This window comes from Bubalus bubalis, chromosome 2, assembly GCF_019923935.1.
Source record: "Bubalus bubalis isolate 160015118507 breed Murrah chromosome 2, NDDB_SH_1, whole genome shotgun sequence".
NCBI classification, from domain to species: Eukaryota; Metazoa; Chordata; class Mammalia; order Artiodactyla; family Bovidae; genus Bubalus; species Bubalus bubalis.
In genome coordinates this window covers 35,176,404-35,193,336 of record NC_059158.1, presented here as the reverse complement: position 1 = coordinate 35,193,336, position 16,933 = coordinate 35,176,404, and the positions used below count along the sequence as shown (strand labels likewise).

General features: G+C 57.9%; 1 protein-coding gene across 2 annotated transcripts; it reads right to left on the bottom strand.

Moving 5' to 3' along the window:
• Nucleotides 1–934: 934 nt before the first annotated feature.
• CUL7 (cullin 7) lies at nucleotides 935–16,868 on the bottom strand. Of its 2 annotated transcripts, none has more exons than XM_025269571.3 (26): nucleotides 16,537–16,868; nucleotides 15,095–15,682; nucleotides 14,512–14,663; nucleotides 13,881–14,378; nucleotides 13,015–13,156; nucleotides 12,725–12,921; nucleotides 12,260–12,488; nucleotides 11,235–11,472; nucleotides 11,037–11,142; nucleotides 9,325–9,552; nucleotides 8,953–9,049; nucleotides 8,684–8,855; nucleotides 8,401–8,506; nucleotides 8,002–8,097; nucleotides 7,693–7,868; nucleotides 7,451–7,584; nucleotides 6,949–7,131; nucleotides 6,614–6,720; nucleotides 6,340–6,522; nucleotides 4,724–4,884; nucleotides 4,344–4,560; nucleotides 3,927–4,233; nucleotides 3,100–3,245; nucleotides 2,850–2,976; nucleotides 2,556–2,761; nucleotides 935–2,225 (listed from the first exon to the last, which is right to left on the bottom strand). In XM_025269571.3, the coding sequence occupies exons 2-26, from the start codon at nucleotides 15,672–15,674 to the stop codon at nucleotides 1,902–1,904; spliced, it is 5,112 nt and encodes a 1,703-aa protein (XP_025125356.1). In that variant the 5' UTR covers nucleotides 15,675–15,682; nucleotides 16,537–16,868; the 3' UTR covers nucleotides 935–1,901. The 2 variants fall into 2 exon arrangements, with proteins under 2 accessions (XP_025125356.1, XP_025125363.1); XM_025269578.3 differs by having other exon boundaries at nucleotides 8,959–9,049; nucleotides 16,537–16,866.
• Nucleotides 16,869–16,933: the final 65 nt, after the last annotated feature.

Below are 16,933 nucleotides of genomic sequence, written 5' to 3'. Positions count from 1 at the left end.
AGATGGGTTAATCACAGACACTGGAGGTTGGGAACCTAGATAAATCACAGCTCAGGACACGGGAGGGACTGACATCTAAGCAGCAGCTGTAGGAACTTTCTGATGGTCCAGTGTTTAGGGACACAGCGACTCCAATTCCAGGGGCATGGGTTCCATCCCTGGTCTAGGAACTAGGATCCCTTGTGCTGCTGGGCGGGCAAAAAATAATAGCAAAAGGCAGCCTGAAAGGAAGAGGTGGAGTTAGAGACTAAGACTTACTGCTTGATGCCTCCTGGTTGGGGGGAGATGATGTAGTTCAGAGGGAAGAAATGCATAAAACATGCTTTTCCAGTGGTTGTTAGATGAAGGCTGTAGCTACCAGGATGGTTGGCCTAGCCCAGAGAGAGTGAGGGAGCACTGCAGAATCCCAGTTGTCACGTGAATAAATCCTAATTTAATGCCAAAACAGTGATTCTGGCTGATAAAAGCAGAAAGACTACTGAACTATTTGGCTCACAGAAACACTAAGAAGACTGGAGAGAAGCTCCAAAAAGGAGTGAGGGATAAAGTCAGAGCAGTGAGAAGCACTCCAGGTCCTACTGCAGAACCAGAGTCACTGTGAAGATGTCAGCTCCACTGCCAAAGGTTCACTCCCCTTCCCTCTGCTCCAGACCGAGATGTTCCCAGCTGAGGCCTCTAGTCACCTGCCTGCAAGGGGGATGCTGGGAAAGCAGTGTCTGGTCTTTAACGTGGTGGGAGGTGAGCTCTACCTTCTTCCTAGGTTTGTGGTAGGGTGTTCACAAGCATGAGAAGCGGGTTCAGGTGAAAATAGGTTGAAAACTGATACATGCCCACCACAAGGCTGTATTGGCCCCAACTTCCAACCTGCTACTTTCCCCCTTCAAGGAGGAGGCAGAGGAGATGTAGGAAAGCACTGAGCTTCAGTTTGGGGTGGTTTGGTTGGTTTTGGTTTTTATTAACAGCTTTATTGAGATACAATTCACATACCGTATACTTTACTCATTTAAAGTGTTAACAGTTCAGTGATTTTAAATATATTCACAGAATTGACCATCACCACAGTTTTTTAACATTTTCAACACCCCCAAAAGAAATGCCATACCTTGTAGCAGTTACTCCTCAGTTTTTCCCAATCCCCCCAACTATAGGCAACCACTAAACCACATTCTGTCTCTAACTGGCCAACTGGGGGACATGACTATAAATGGGATCATTATGTGGTCCTTGGTGTGCAAACCAGCTCGAGGGCTTTAAGGATCAGGGAAGCAAAAGTCACAGCCTGGGAATGTTTGCCCTGCAGAGACGCAAAGTCCTGAGGGCAGGGAAGGCCACTGGTGTGTGGGAGTGCACAGGGGCAAGGAGGAGCCATGGGAGCTGCAGTTCCTTCTAACCCAGGTCCTAGAGCTTCCAGGTGGAACACGTTAAGGTCCCGGGGGCCTGCAGTGGCCACAAGGCCTTTATCTCACCTTCCCTGTCAGCCTTAGCTGGGGAAGGCACAATGTCCAATCAATTCCACAAACAAGGAAAGTAGATCCCTGCTTGATGATCTGCTGAAATTGCAAGCCATCCAGCTAGTGGCGAGATGGGCTTGACTCTCCAGCCTGCCAGGTGATAGCTCTTCTGACCACATACCCTTCAAGAAGGCCCACCCCTGGAGTCCACTTAATTCCCCCGGCTGAGAGGAGGGTGCTCAGTCCCATACAGCCTGCCATCCTCACGCAAAGGACCCTGGCATGGCATGATTCAGCCTCAGAGCTGAGGGCTCCTGTCTCCTTTCAGCCAGGAAAGTCCCCACCCTTGGCAGACCCCTGGCAGTTACCACACAGGCCAAGTAATCAAACTCCTGCGTTTTATTCTGTGGAAAGCCCCGGCCCTACCTAGCCCTGACCCTGTCTCCAGGGCTACCGGAAGGTAGAGAAGCTCTGGGTGCTTGTGCAGGAGGCGTAGGGCACGCCCCGGGAGCGGATCTGCAGGGTGTGGAAGGTGAGGGGTGGGTTGGGGCCCAAGGAGCCTGGGTTCAGGGACTCAGTGTGAGGCTCCATGACAGTCATGGGAACCGCATAAGACAGCATTTGGGGCCGGTCGTCCTGGCGTCTCACCGTGCCCTTGCCCAGCAGGTGCAGGATGCAGGAGAGAACGTCAGCACTGCCGCAGGTGGACCCCCTGCCAAGGCTGCTGACCAGGCCCCTGGGAGGACACGGGCCCTTCTGCCAAGCCTCCAGCACCTGGTGTGGAGGGCCGAAGGGAAAAGAGAGGTCAGGGACGCCCAGCTTACCCCACCTCTAGCCCCCCGTCCAAGGACAGTGAGGCCCAACCTCACTTCTCACCCACCTACAGGGTCCACAGCGAGCCCAAGACTTCGCATGGGGATCCACCTCCTCCTGGAGACTGCCCCCACCCCGCAGGGCCCCCACCTCCTCCTGGAGACTGCCCCCACCCCACAGGGCCCCCACCTCCTCCTGGAGACTGCCCCCACCCCGCAGGGCCCCCACCTCCTCCTGGAGACTGCCCTCCAACTGACAAAGCCCCCTCACCCACCACCCACCTCCACCTACCAGGCAGACAAGCTGGTCGATGTGCAGCCCCTCGTCCCCATGGGCTTTGAGGATTCGGACGATGAGGCAGTTGAGAAGGTTCCGTCTCTTCTCCAAGTTCCGGCCCTCTTCGTCCTCAGCTTTCAGGTATGTCTGAGCTGGGATGAGCCACACGTTGCCCCTCCGAGGCCTGGGTTCCTCACTGCTGTCTCGAATCTTGAGCAATCCTGAAATAAGCGCTGGTCACTTGGCAGGGCTCCCCCGAGGACACTGGCCCCAGCTCAGGACACAGGCCCCAGTGCCCTAAGTACAGACCTGCTGGGTTGTCCTTTGTCTCATCAAGGTCCAGGGGGCCCCTTGAGGAAGTCAGAGGCCCAACTGCCTGATTGAGCACGTCTGGAGGGAGCCCCGAGAGTGCCAGCAGACTCTCCACAGAGACCGCCTTGGGAAGAAGAGGGAAGCATCAGGGCCTCCCAGGGTGAGGGGGTAGGGAAGAGAGAGGGTGGAGAGAAGAAAGAGGACAGACAGGTCGCGGGAGCAGGGAGGCGCGGGGGAGCTGGGCCACCTTCAGCTCGTTGAAATGCAGCAGCAGCCACATCTGCACGGTGGACACATGCAGCGTCTGGTCCCCAAACTGCAGCTCCGCCCGGCCCAGCCACGTCCACTGCAGTCGCCTTTGCGGGGCCCGCTCCGGGGCAGGGGAGCTCTGACCTGAGGAGCGTCAGGGAGGCGGCAGGAGTCGGGGAGTTGGCGAGGACACGCCATCGCTGGAGTTTTGTCCTCACTAACCTCTGCAGAGCCTGGGTCCAGCGTGTCTGGACACTGGCTCTTGGTCTGAGCTTCCAGAGCTTGGCCTTCCTTGAGTCTGCCTCCTGGGTCAGCCTCAGGTATCTGGGAGCCCACCCCGTGCCAGGCAGCTCATGATCAGTGCCTCTGAGGGGTTCTCCATTTTTTTAAGGGAGTCAAAGCCACAAAGTGAGAAAGGACTGGGGTTCTCATCAAGTTGGAAACAATGTCTTGAAGCTGGTGGAGGAGCTCCCTGAGAGCAAGGTCTCAGTATCACCCACCTATTTTTTCACTGCCCAGCCCAGGATCAGCCCCCAGTGGGGAGCTGAGGTTACGATGACTGACCAGGAGCCAGACACCCACCACCTTCTGTGGACCTCAGGTGCCTCCTGCCTCCATCCTTCCCACCATAAAGGAAGTCCCAGGTCATTATTTGAAAAATAGAAACAGCAAGAGTCCTGGGATCTGGTGCCCTTCCACCCCACCCCTACTCCAAACCTAAGCTCCAGTCTTTTCTTCTCAAATCTACAGGCTGCCAGCCCCAGGTTCTTTCCCAGCATCTCATCCTCTTCCCAGGTCCCCAGTTCCCTCAGCCCAGCTGCTCACGCTTGTTGTAGAAGTTGGAGTATCGGTTCAAGGTGCCCCTCAGGTAGGCAGGCAGGCAGGTTCTGGGGTTGAGCGTGTGGCAGATGGAGGCGGTGGGCCAGCAGCGTGGCGACAGGACGAGCACAGACACTTCTGGCATCGCCCCTTCATAGTAGAGATCCTCGCTCTCGTCCTCCTCGTCCTCCTCCTCCTCCCCCGCCACACCAGCTGCTGCTGCTGCCGCCGCCACGGCCCCAGCTTCCAGCTCAGCTTCCTCCCCGGTCCCTCTCTCATGGCCCCTGCCACTGGCGCTGGCGTCACGGCTCACCTGAAGATGGAACACAGGGTACCCCTAAGCCAGCCGGCTCCTCGGTCTGTCCCAAGCCACTCTCTGCCTTCCTCTCTTCTTGCTACTTTAGTTCCCTCCCCCGCTCCCACCTGTATCTTCTTCTCTGTGTCCTCCAGCTTCAGGAGCTCCTGATCCAGCCGCTGGAGCTGGTATACGTGGAACTGGCGCTGCAGCTCCTCCGAGGTGCTCAGGCTCCGCAACATCTGCTGGGGGAGGCGGGTGGGGAAGCAGGGGCCGATCTGCTCCAGCACGGCCCCCTCCAGCCAGCTCGAGCCCACGCCCAGGAGACGGTCCGCCATGTAGTGCCTGCAGCGTGCACAGCCCAGGCCGAGCCTTGGTGAGGCTGCCTGGCAGGGCCTCCCGCTCCAAGACTCCAGCCTACCCAGACCCCAGCCCCCCAGACCCCGAGAGCTTGCCTTGCCCATCATCCTGCCTCCCCCCACCTCCCACTCCCTCGGTCCACACTCACTGGTAGTAATGCTCGAAAGTGGTGGCTATCTCCAGGCCAGAGAAGATGAGGACGGTTTCCAGGCATCGCTGCAGTTGGGCCAGCATCTCCATTCCCCGGGCCCCACCAATCCGGCTGCCCTGGATCCGCTGGTCGATGTGTCGGGCAAACTGCTCGCTCACCTGGGCAGTGGGAAGAGCACAGGAAAACTGTGAAGGAAGCGAGATCGGGTGTGTTCAGGGTTGTATGATCGTAGTCAGAAACTGAAGGAGAGAATGAAGCTGGTGAGTGGGAGCACAGGGAGGAGGAGGGTCTGAGGAAGGAAATATGAATGGCCAGAAGCTTTATCAACTGGTCAACAATTTTATAAAATTCATAAAATCATTAACAACTGTGTACATTAACAATTCTGGGACTTCCCTGATGGTCCAATGGTTAAGACTCCATGCTACCAATGCTGGGGGCCCGGGTTTGTCCCGTGTGCCACAACTAAGACGTGACACCCCCAAATAAATTCAGTAAAATAAAGAACATTAAAAAAAATACTAACAATGATAAACACAATTTTCACATTTAGCATGTCTGCTACTGCTGCTAAGTCACTTCAGTCGTGTCCAACTCTGTGTGACCCCATAGACAGCAGCCCACCAGGCTCCCCCGTCCCTGGGATTCTCCAGGCAAGAACACTGGAGTGGGTTGCCATTTCCTTCTCCAATGCATGAAAGTGAAAAGTGAAAGGGAAGTCGCTCAGTCGTGTCCGACTCTGAGCAACCCCATGGACTGCAGCCTACCAGGCCCCTCCGTCCATGGGATTTTCCAGGCAAGAGTACCGGAGTGGGGTGCCATTGCCTTCTCCTTAGCATGTCTAAAATCCAACAATGATAATTTAACACAAGGAGACAAGCACACAAGGCCACTGAGATAAAGTGAGTCACATGAATTTTCCGATTTGTGAACTTGGAGGGAAGGGACTTCATCTATCTTCAGCTCTTATTACAGTGCCTGACACATATTAAGTATTAAAAGTGTTAGTTGGTCAGTCATGTCCAAGTCTTCGTGACCCCATGGACTGTAGCCCACTAGGTTCCTCTGTCCATGGGATTTGGCAGGCAGTAATACTGGAGTGGGTTAAGCACTTGTTAAACATTTTTGGAATAATAGGAATAGTGGAGGAAATTATAGTACATCCATTTTATGGACTCTATGCAAAAATCTGAGGACAAATAGCAATATGAAAATGACTTTTAATGTAAAGGTCAAAAGAAAACAGGATAAAGCATTTAGCTACTTGTGGGTAAAACTAAGTGAAATCAAGCACGCAAGTAGAAGAAGGTATGCAGAGAGATATTAGAATGGCACAAAGCAGGTCATTTTTTTCCTTTTACCTTTTTGTGTGTGAGATCTTAGTTCCTTGCCCAGGGATGGAATTTGGGCCCACAGCAGTGAAAGTACAGGGTCCTAACCATTGGGCAACCAGGGAATTCCTTTTTTTTTTTTCCTTTTTAGATTTTTGATAACATGGTCTATGCCAATACATGCTTCTTGCTGAGTGGGAACATAGTGGGTGGGCAACTCTGAGGAGGGGAAGAGAGAGTTTGAGGGGAGAGGTCCCAGGGGAGGGGACACAGGAGGCTTACGTGGGCAGCTCTGAGGAAAGGCAGCTTCAGCAGGGCACCAGCACAGCCATTCTGCAGCGCCAGCAAAAAGGCTGCCCGTGGCCCAAACAGCTCGGAGCTCGCCTTCTGCAGATTACTGAAGTGTTCGCAGTAGCGGGGCACAAAGTCATCATCCCGCCAGCGTGAGGTCAGAAAGCTGTGCACCTGGAGAGTGGGAGGTGGCAGCGTGATGGCAACCCAACACACCAGGGGCACAGCTCCGCCCATCCGCCCCATCCGGCCCGCCCCGGCCCACCTGCTCCTCCACCACCGCCCGCCAGCAGCGCGTCAGGTTTCTCATGATGCTGCTGGGAAGCCCCCGGGTGGCCAGGGAGCTCCAGTCGTGGCTTCTGTTTCTGCCCTCTGTGGACACAGGGGAAGGGGAAGAGGAAGGGCGGGGGAAGCCCCTCAGCTCCTGGGTCCCCCATTCAGTGGTGAGCCCAGGGGATCTTTCCAGACATGCTGCCCACTGAAATGATGCTCCCCGGTGGGGGTGACACAAACCAGGAGGCGAGTAGCAGGCTGAGCATGCAGGGAGGGGACAGTGAGGAAGGAGACACCCCCACCCCCAAGCCAGCTCCCGGCACTCACTGGGCCGAGGCGCGGCCGCCACCGCGGGGGGCGCTTCGCAGGGCTCCACATGCACCAGCAGGTGGGTGAGGCGGCGCACCCGGGAGGAGAATGCTGCCGCGCGGCTCTGCGGGTTGTGGGCAGCCTCCCGACACTCCAGGTACTGGTCCAACAGCCAGCCCAGTGGGCTGACGCCTTCTTCATCTGGAGGTGGGGAAGAACAAGCTAAGGCAGGGCAAGTGTGCAGAGCCTGCCGAGGAGGCTGGTCTGGATGGGCATGCAGAGGAAGAGCAGTGGACCGCCACGGGAGGGGAGGGAGCAAGGCTCCTCCTGACCGCGTAGGGTCAGCTGACACTGGGACACATGGAAAGGAGGCGCCCCTGGGCTGTGAGAAGCGGGGGGCTTGGGGAGGCTGAATAAATTGCAGGTGCCAAATGGGCCAAAGGCGTCACCCAGGGAAGAGCAAGAAGGGGCTGGTGAGTGGGGCTGAGTGTCGGGATGGTGAATGGGCAGGGGCGGTTACCAGGGCAGGTGATGTTCTGCACCAGGGGGCTGACCAGGGCCTCCCAGCAGGTCTTGCCCAGCGCCTGGGCGGCCTCTTCGTCAGGGAGGAAGCGACTGGCAAAGTTCTGCTCGTGGCGTAGGGCCCCGTTGAGTCTGGGAAGGGGAGCGGGTAGGAAGGTGTTGGGGGCTGCAGGCCCAAGTCCACCAGCCTGAGGCTGCAGGCTACCCCTCAGGCACACAGGCACACATGTGCTCGCACACCTGGAGCTCAGGTGCAGGAGCCCCCTGCGGTCCTCCGCGATGTCCTGGCTCCAAGCCTGCGCCCGGACCATGTAGAAGAGGCGCGTGTGGCGGCAGAGCTGCTCCCGGAACACGGGCCAGAAGGTGGGCTTGGGGCCCAGGACCTCCAAGCCCCGAACGCGCGTGTCAATGCCGCCCTGCAACGCACACAGGCCCGTTTCCACCGGCCCCACACACTCCTCAGGACGGGCTGGAGTGCTGGTCCAAGAACTGCAAGGCACGGTGCAGAGCGTGGGGCCCACTCCCCCCACCCCATGTCCCCCACCCCACCTGCTGGCAGCGCTTTATGCGGATCTGGATGACAGGCCAGGCGCGGCTCAGGTTCTCCAGGAGGACCACCCGGCTGGCGGAGGGCATCACGTTCACCTGGCGGGGTGGGGGGCAAGCAGCGAGCACGGTCACCGCCCGGTGTGTGGATGGGAGTGCTGAAGGCACCCTGGTCTGTTCCTGTTCCCTGCTGTCCCTCCTTCCCCAGCTCTAGGGTGCATGGGGTCCTGACGAAGGGGGTCCCAATGCCACCCTCACCGCTCGGGGCCTGATGCCATCACAGGGGTGCAGGGACGCACTTCATCTTCTATGAGGCTCAAGACGGAGGAACACGGGCTTTTAGGGATCTGGGTAGGAGGGCGGATCCCCTAAGGGGTGGCCAAACAGCACAAGGGGCCCTACCGAGTTGAGTTCCGTGTTAAGGGAGGTGGCGCTGTCGCCCCCGAACACCACCACCCTGGCGGGCATGTAGCTCAAGTCCTCGCTAGCCACCAGCAGAGCCAGCTGCCTGGGAGGGACGAGGGCAGAGGAACCAGTCGGCACCAGATCCAGTCATGTCCCCACAGACACAGCCAGGGGGACCTTTTGGTCACGTTCAGGGGGACGGGGCCCTCCCCAAGACCAACAGAAGGGAAGTCACGAGAAGGCGAGGGTGTGTGCCGGGCACAGGCCTGGGGCGCGCTACCTGATGAGGATGCCCTGCTGCATGTGCAGGGTGATGCGGTGGGAGCCGGCGCTGCCGTTGGACTCCCAGTAGGTCTTGGGGTTGCGGTCCGTCAGCTTGCTGGCCCGGTGCGGGTTGGACGACACCTCCACCTTCTCCCAGCACTTGTCCTCCTTCACCTCCATGCTGGAGCCTGCAGGCACGTGGGAAGGGGTGGTGGTCACAGCCTGGCAGAGGCAGGGGGGAAAACACTTGGAGGTGTGGAGACTCGGGGTGGTGAGGGTACACACACGAACCCTGGCACAGGTATCTGAGGAACACATCGAAGAAGGGGATGTTGATGGGGCGGTGGGTTCGTCTGTGGTCTTCGATCTGGCCCAGCACCATCTGCAGCCAGGACATGGAGAGAAAGGGTGCGGGGAGGGGGCAGGGACACGGAGACACGGGTGGAGGAAAAACCCAGCAGCTGTGGGACCACTTCCATGCCACTGGCAGAGCAGGGTCAGCGAGCCAAGAGGGGCTGAGAACCAACGCCCCCCAGGTTCACTAGACTCACCTGCCTTCCAGCTTCAGAAACACACATCCCTTCCCCTGCCACCGCTAGGGTTTCATACTCTCACCCAGCTGTGAACCCACTAGTGTCCCCTGACCTTCCCCCTGACCTGGATACAGCCTCCCAGGATGTTGGTGGTGAGCTTCCGGTAGAGGTGGGCATGCTTCTCGCACTTGAACACCATGTCCCGCAGCTCCTGAGCCAGCTCCAGCTTTCCCAGGTGCTTTTCCAGGGCCTTGGAGATGGCATCCCGGGCTCCCAGCTGATTGAGCACCACAGCATAGTCCCTGCTCACAGAGGCCAGGTGGTGCAGGAAGAGGATCAGCTCCTGGAGCACCTGGGATGGGCGTGGGGGTGGTGAATAAAGGGGATGGACCACAAGGCGTCTTCAGCAGTGCTGACTACACGCCTACTGTGTGCCGGGCTACTGCAGTGAACACAGGGTGAAGTAGTGAAGAGACAGGGATGCGGCTTCCCACAGAATCCGCCTGCCAATGCAGGGGACACAGGTTCAACCCCTGGTCCAGGAAGATCCCCCATGCCTCGGGACAGCTAAGCCCCGGCGCCACAACTACTGAGGCCGAGCTCTAGAATCCGTGAGCTGCAACTACCGAAGTCCACACACCTAGAGTTTGTGTTGCACAACGAGAGAAGTCATCGCAATGAGAAGCCCACGCACCACAATGAAGAGCTGCTCTCACGTGCCACAACTAGAGAGAGCCCACGCGCAGCCACAAAGACCCAGCGTGGTCATAAGTAATACGCAAATTAATAAAAAGAAAATAAGCAGCTTGAAAACTCAGCATTAAAAGAGAGAGACAGGGATGGGGAGGCGTGAGGGCTTGGTGAAGTTGGAGAACCAAACAAACTGCAATGGAAAAGCCAAGAGGTGCCCTGGACCTGGGGTTGTGGACCACTGACTACGCTGGCAACAGGTGCCGGGGGCATCTCTCGTTGTTTCTTCTCAGGCCCAGCTGTCCCAGAACCAGCTGTGGGGCTGGGTTTTGAGATGCTCAGGCCTCAGAGACACCTAAGGGCAAGGAGGGGCCAAGAGGGAACAGATGTGTGTAAGCCCACCATAGCGCTAAAACCTGGGGAGCAGCCAAAGGTGTGTGCTGCGAACATGCACTACCTCCAGGACTCGAGTTCTCTGACCCCTTCCCAAGCCTTCAGTGCCCAGGAGCGCTGCAGGGCAGGCGGCTGTGATGGTCCCCCCCGCCCGCAGCCTCCTTCACTCCCCTTTCCTCCACAGGCTCAGCCAGACAGGAGCCACTGAGGCTCTTCTTTGTTGTTGGATTTTGGGGGCATTCATTTTTTTTGTTTTTGGCCATGTCCCAGCATAGGGGATCTTAGTTCCCTAACCAGAGACTGAACCAGTGCCTCTTGCAGGGGAAGCACTACCTGAGGAAGTCTCCACTGAGGCTCTTAATGTAACATAAATATAACCTTTTATGTAACAAAAAGAGATGGCAAGTAAGATCACTTCTGGGCTTGTTTATCTAAGGAAACACAGGAAAGATACATAAATGAATACAAGTGGTTACCAAAAAGGGGCATGTTGGGGGCATTGGGAAAACGGGACTCAGGTGGGAGTGAGAATTTTCAGTTTATACCTTGTTACACTGCTCTCATTTGTGAACTCTGAACAGTATGACCTTTTTAAAATATATATATAATTCAGTTTCAAACACAAAACCCAAACCAAGAGCACAAAGGCTCCACGGTGCCCCCCCCACCCAGGGTGGGGTGGGGTGTCTGCCTTGCCAGATGCTGCCTGGCCTCCTCCCCCCTCAGTATCTCCCCAGGGCGGGGTAGGGGTACCTCTCGGTCAGTGTTTGGGGACCGCAGGCAGGCCATGCAGGCGTCCATGGCTTCATGCCAGGGGAGCAGCAGTGCCTCAGGGAAATCCACCAGCTGCATCAGGATTCTGGGGAGCGTGGGGGCGGGGCGGGAGGAGAGAGATGCTCAGTCAGGCTCAGAGACCCTTCTGCCCCGCCCCGCCCCACCGCACCCCCTCACCTCAGAACGGCCAGGTGCAGGGGCTTGTTGGCGGCAGGAGTGTCGAGGCTCCGCATGAGCACGAGGAAGGGCTGGGGCTGCCGCTGCAGCTGCAGGAGGAGGGGCTTGGCCTCTCCCTGCCGGGTCCCCTCTGAGCGGAATGCTTCCTCCAGATCCAGGAAGATTTTCCCAGCCGGACCGAAACCCTCTGCCAGATGCTGCAGTGGCGTGTTGGAGCCCTGAGTTGGGGCTTCTTTTGCTACAGAAGAGGGGAAGTCACAAGAATTGGCCACTGTTAGTGACAGGAAGGGTCAGAAAAAGAGAGACACATTCGTAACTCTCTTGTTACTCTTCTCCTAAAAATGTTTTTGATTTTTTGTTCCCCCTAAAAGTTAGGTTCTGGGGATCTCAGAGCTCTTAATGTACTTGTAAGACAGCTTCAGGACAAACTTTTTATTTTGTTTTCTTAAAATAGCAAGGGAGAGACTTCCCCGGCAGTCTAGCTCTGTGCTTCCACTGTAGAGGGCTGGGTTTGGTCTCTGGACAGGGAACTAAGATCTCAACAGTTGCGAGGTGAGGGCCCCCTTCCAAAATAAAGCAGCAGAGCTTCCTATCCGCAAACAGAAGAGCATTTTCCAGAAGCATGCAATAATCGGTTTTTCCCTCCAGCAGAAAAAATTCAATGTGAGGACTTCCAGGGCTTCAAAATCTCTTGCGATGTTTGTGCTGTTTGGCTGTGCCTCTCACCTTGCAGGATCTTAGCTCCCTGACCAGGGATCAAACCCAGGCCACTGTAGTGCAAGTTCCAAGTCTTAACCACTGGACCGCCAGGGAATTCCCGCAACGTTCTAACCTCACATCCTCCTTAATTCTTTCGAGGGAGCACAACGTCTGCTTCTCCATTCACTGCTAATCTCAACATTTCAGACTCTTCCTAAAGTGCCATTGGTCTCAAGACAGGACTGCACAAAACCCAGCACAGACGTCCCTCCTGGGCTGATGCCCTTGGGCCACCGTGCAGAGCTGCTGTCCGTGGGGCACCCCACCTTCCACTCTGGCCGCGTCAGCTGATTCCTGAGGCTGGGCCCGGGCTTCCAGCAGGGACGGGTGGGCCGGCTGCCCTGCCGGGGCCTCGGGCCCATACTTCCTGTAGACGCGGCAGTTGAGCAGGCCCCTGAGGGCGCTGTCGTCGAGTCGCTGTGGCAGAGCCAGCAGGAGGTCTTGGGCCAACTCCGTGGGCACAGCCAGTTCAGCCAGGATCTCGTCATCCAGAACCTGCCATCGGGGGAGACGCTCTCGCTGCAGGTGGCTCTACCTGCCTGCAGAGGCGCTTGCCAGGGGATGGGTTCTCTGCATGCGCCTTCTCCACCCCGAACCTCTCATGGCAGGCTCCTCCCAAACAGCTCGCCAACCCCAAACATCCTAGACTCCTCCCCTGCAGCCCCTTACGCTGTCGGCCTCTGCTTCCCATCTCCAGCCTTCCACACCCCCTTAACACAGTCTGGCTCTACCTCCCCATCCAGGTTCTCCTGAAGGATCTGGAGAACCTCCTGATGGTCAGGGCCGTCCAGCTTCTTGATGAAGAAGAGGAGCTCCCACCACTCGGCCTGGGTCAGGTGTTCACTCTCCTCAGCGTCCTCGTCCTCAGGCCATACGTAGGGCACAGTATAGAGCTCGGTCATGGGCTTCCAGCGCCAGGACGGCAGGGCTGTGGAAATGGGCCACGGGGCGCAGAGTTGTCGCTGCCCGCCCCCGCCGGACCACTGCTCCGAGCTGACCCTGGCTTCCTCTCTGGGCTCACCTGTGCCCACGGCTGCACTGACCGCTGCCCCCTGGTACTCATCAGCAGCCTCAACCATGTTCTCGATGTCTTCCTCAAAGCCCAGAACCTCCAGCATGTGCCAGTGCACCCAATAGGTGCGGCCTGTTGACTCCCACAGCACCTGGGGGAAACGGGAAAAATAGGGAAGGGGCCAAGAGGTTACCTAATGACTGGCTATGATCTGATGATGAATGTGGACCCACAGCCCTCAGGGTGACCACCTGGCCAGGTTTGGGAAAACCTCCAAAGAGCAGAACACACGGTATACGGAGAAGCCACGTGAGCACGTAAAGGATGCCTTCTCTAAACGCGAACATCTTTCTTCTCTCCTATCCTTGGTGGCTTTTTTTTTTTAGTATTTATTTATTTGGCCGCCCCGGGTCTTAGTTTCGGCATGTGAGATCTTCGATCTTCATTGCAGCATGTGGGATTTTTGTTGCAGAGAGTGGGATCTAATTCCCAGACCAGGGATCGAACTGGGGCCCCCTGCATTGGGAACGTGGAGTCTTAATCACTGGACCACCAGGGAAGTCCCTATTCTTGGTGGCTTATGACCCTATACTTCCTCCTGGCCTTAACCACACTGTCTTGCTGAACTTGACCTTTGGAACGGTCTCATTGTTACCAGGTTCTTCATGGGAGTGAGTCTCCCTGACCTCAGAGTCTTCTACAGACAAATTTTCTCAGCCCTCCAAATGGCTCCTCTCTTAATCGCTGACCCCCTTTAACCCTCCCAAGCTTACTGAGGGTTTTCACTGTGAGTAGCATGCTGGAGCCCCCAGCATGAAGTGTGAAGCCCCAGCGATGCCCCACGCAGACAGACCCCCAGCGGTGGCCCTCCTCACCTGCACAGGGGGCACGCCATTGTTGCTCTGCCGGAACTCGCCCTCGTCGCCCGCGCTGATCTCCTCGTAGTCATCCAGCATCCGCACTCGCATGCCCGGCTGCAGCGTATCCCGCACATACAAGGCATAGGTATTACCACTTGCGAACTCAGAGCGAGGTCGAAACCTCCTTGACCTCCTGCGGGAAGGCAAGGCCTGGGCAGGTGGGAGCCCTGGGCCCTCATCCACCAGCTGGGGCTGGAAGATGGAACCGGAGGGCTGTCCCGAGGGCCCCTGTCTGCTCCAGACCTGGTCCCAGCGCATGGCCTGCACCAGCTCTGAGATCAGCGTGCCCATGGCCATGCTGAACTCCAGCTCCAGGCGACCCCTCTCCCCACTCAGCTCCTCAGGAGTGGAGTTCGGGGCTCCTGGTTCCGCAGCAGTGTCATTCAACTGATCCAGGAGGAAGGTGACATGCAAATAGTGCTTCACCAGGGAGAAGAGCAGCCTTCCTGGGACCTGCAGGACACAAACTCTGGTCTACACTTACCTTGTTCCAGCTTTCTCTCCACACTGTCCTCTGAGGGCAGGTGCAAAGGCCTGGTCCCCAGGTTTTGTCCACAGCTCCCTCCCAATACTCCCCATAGAATACCTGTGGCAGCTGAATGCCCTCAAAAGACATCGGGTGTTCAGAAAGCGTGGCCTGCGCAAACAGTGCCAGCAGAGCACAGCGGCTGTCAAAATCCAGGTGTTTCTCAATGGCCTCTTGCTGGCTTAGTGAGAAAAGGATCTGGGTCCGGGTCCCTGGAACCCACATTCCAATCAGTAACAGCTCCTAACCTCGTCCTTCCCAGACCCCTCTCGTGGACCCTCTACTCTTAGTTCACACCTTTTGCTGTCACACAGCAGAATGACACGATTTGCTGATTTGCTCCAAAAGCCGAAGCTTACTATATTATTCTACCTTATTACTGCCTCATCTGCAAAAATTTAAGTCTAAACTCTTCCTCCACCTAGGAAAACAGTTAATAGGAGGTTCTTGAAGATTCAGTCTTCCCTTTCTGCAGAGATGCCCACACTCACCTTCCCACCTCCCTCCCTCCAATGCGAAGAGAAGGGTCACAGAATCATTTACATACTGCTGAGATCAGAGGCGCCTATCATAGGGCCCTGTGAGATGTTAAGCTGACCCAGCCCCTCTCCAGCTCCCCTTTCCTCCCCATGCTGCCCCTCACCAGCATCATGGGAGGCCAGGGCTTGAATCATCCGGCCCGCGCTCCAGCGAATCTGATAATCGGGACTGCTAAGCATGTGCATGAGCAAATCCAGGACCCTTGGGTCTTTGAAGACCCCGGTGAGGGGCTCAATGCTGGCGTAGGCACTGAGCACGTGGACAGTGTGGAGCAGAGGAGCGGGAGGAATGGTGCCCACACATTCCTCCAGCTGCCGAAGCGCCCTCTGAATCAGAGACTTCACGTCGGTTTCCATCTCCCCCAGCACGGATTTGTCCAGCGCTCCAGCCTCCCCTGCTGTCTCCTGGGAGGGCCCGATGACCTGGCCGTCCTCGCCCAGCATCTTGTGGCAGTTGGCATAGATTTCGTCATTGGACATCCATAGCAGGATGTGCTCAGCCTTGCAGTCCACGTGGTTGGAGCCCCCTTCCCCGTCATCCCCACGCCGGAGGATGAGCCAGCGGATCTGGTACTCAGGATGCCCATCATGGCCCACTCGCTGGCGGATCAGCTCGTCTGGATAAGCGTGCAAGCCGGGCCCCAGGGGCACCCTGAATTCCCTGTAACGGAGTTCCCCCACCATCTTGGCACCTGGCAACACAAGGGAGAGAGAACAGGCAATCTAGAGTGAGAAGTCAGAAAATCAAGGACATCCAGGAGTTGGGACAGCAAATATGGCAACAGCTGTCAGGCTGGGTGGGGTGAAGCAGGGTCCAGGAGTTGCCTGCTCTAGGCTGGGTGGGGCCAGGCCTAAGCAGAGAATACCGGGGAGTTTGTTCTGAAAGAACTCAAAATTGGCGGGCTAAAAAGAGAGTCCAAGGCCCGGAGTGCAGCATGGAGGGAGCTCCTTTGGAGCAGTGGGGAGGGGACAGTGGGGGCAGGGAAGCCTTGGAATTAAAGTGAATCCCAGGGCCCTGGACAGGCGGCAGCGGACCTGGGAAGGGGGTATGTGATGCCCAGAGGGATGTGTGTTTTGGAGTGTTGAGGATCGAGAACAGAGTGTGTATGCAAAGGGGTGGCAGTAGCTCTAATGGCTGAAGCACGGGAGAGTCTGCAGGAACAAGAGACCCCGAGATCTGGTGATGGAGCGAGGGCGCAGGGCCCGTCGGGCTGGGAGGAGGGGCTGGTGGGCTGAAGGCACCCAAGGCTGGAGGCACTGGAGCATCAAGGTCGGTGGGGGCGACGTGAGGACCCGAACAGTGTGCACAGGAGAACTGATGGGTGAGGGGCGCGCGGTTTGGGGGGACCAGGATGGAAGGCCGAAGAAGCCAGGGGCGCGCGGCAAGGTCCGGGGGTAGGGGGCTAGGCCAAAGAAACCAGAATCCCGAGGCGCAGCGGGATAGGGGACTCAAAGCCCGGGGGTGGGGGGCTGGGGGTGAGTGGGCGGAAGAAAACCCGGAGCGGGGGGAGGGGGTGGGGGGGGCCCGCGGCGGGGCTCGGGCCACCTCAGAAGTCGATGGGGGTCCCAGCGCGAGGCCTGTCCTTCGCCGAGCTAGGAACGCGGCACAGACGACGGCGGCGGCGCTGGCGGAGATTTGGGCTCCGCCTGGGCCCCCCGAAGGGGTCGAGGCGGAGAGGCGGGAGGGGGCGTGTCTCCGCAGGCCTGGAGGCCGCAGGGGGCGTGGCGCGCAGGCCCGAGCGCCCGGGGGCCCTGGCGGCCGTCAGCGCCCCGCCCGCGCGCTGGTCCGCGGCCTCCCGGGCCCGAAAGGGCGGGGCTCGTCCCCCACCCGCCCGCCTCTGGGAGCCCCGCCGCCCGCCTGCCCCTAGCCGCCGCTCATTTCCGCCGAGCAGGGCGGAACACTGGGGGCCCCTGGGGAGCGCCGGGGCGGAGCCGCCGGTGCC

Coding starts and splice junctions, on each gene's coding strand:
- CUL7 (XM_025269571.3), bottom strand. CDS start 15,674: ATGGTGGGGGAACTCCGTTACAGGGAATTCAGGGTGCCCCTGGGGCCC. Junction 11,473..12,259: donor TGACGCGGCCAGAGTGGAAG/GTGGGGTGCCCC, acceptor CCTCTTCTGTAG/CAAAAGAAGCCCCAACTCAG. Junction 8,098..8,400: donor TTAACACGGAACTCAACTCG/GTAGGGCCCCTT, acceptor CCACCCCGCCAG/GTGAACGTGATGCCCTCCGC.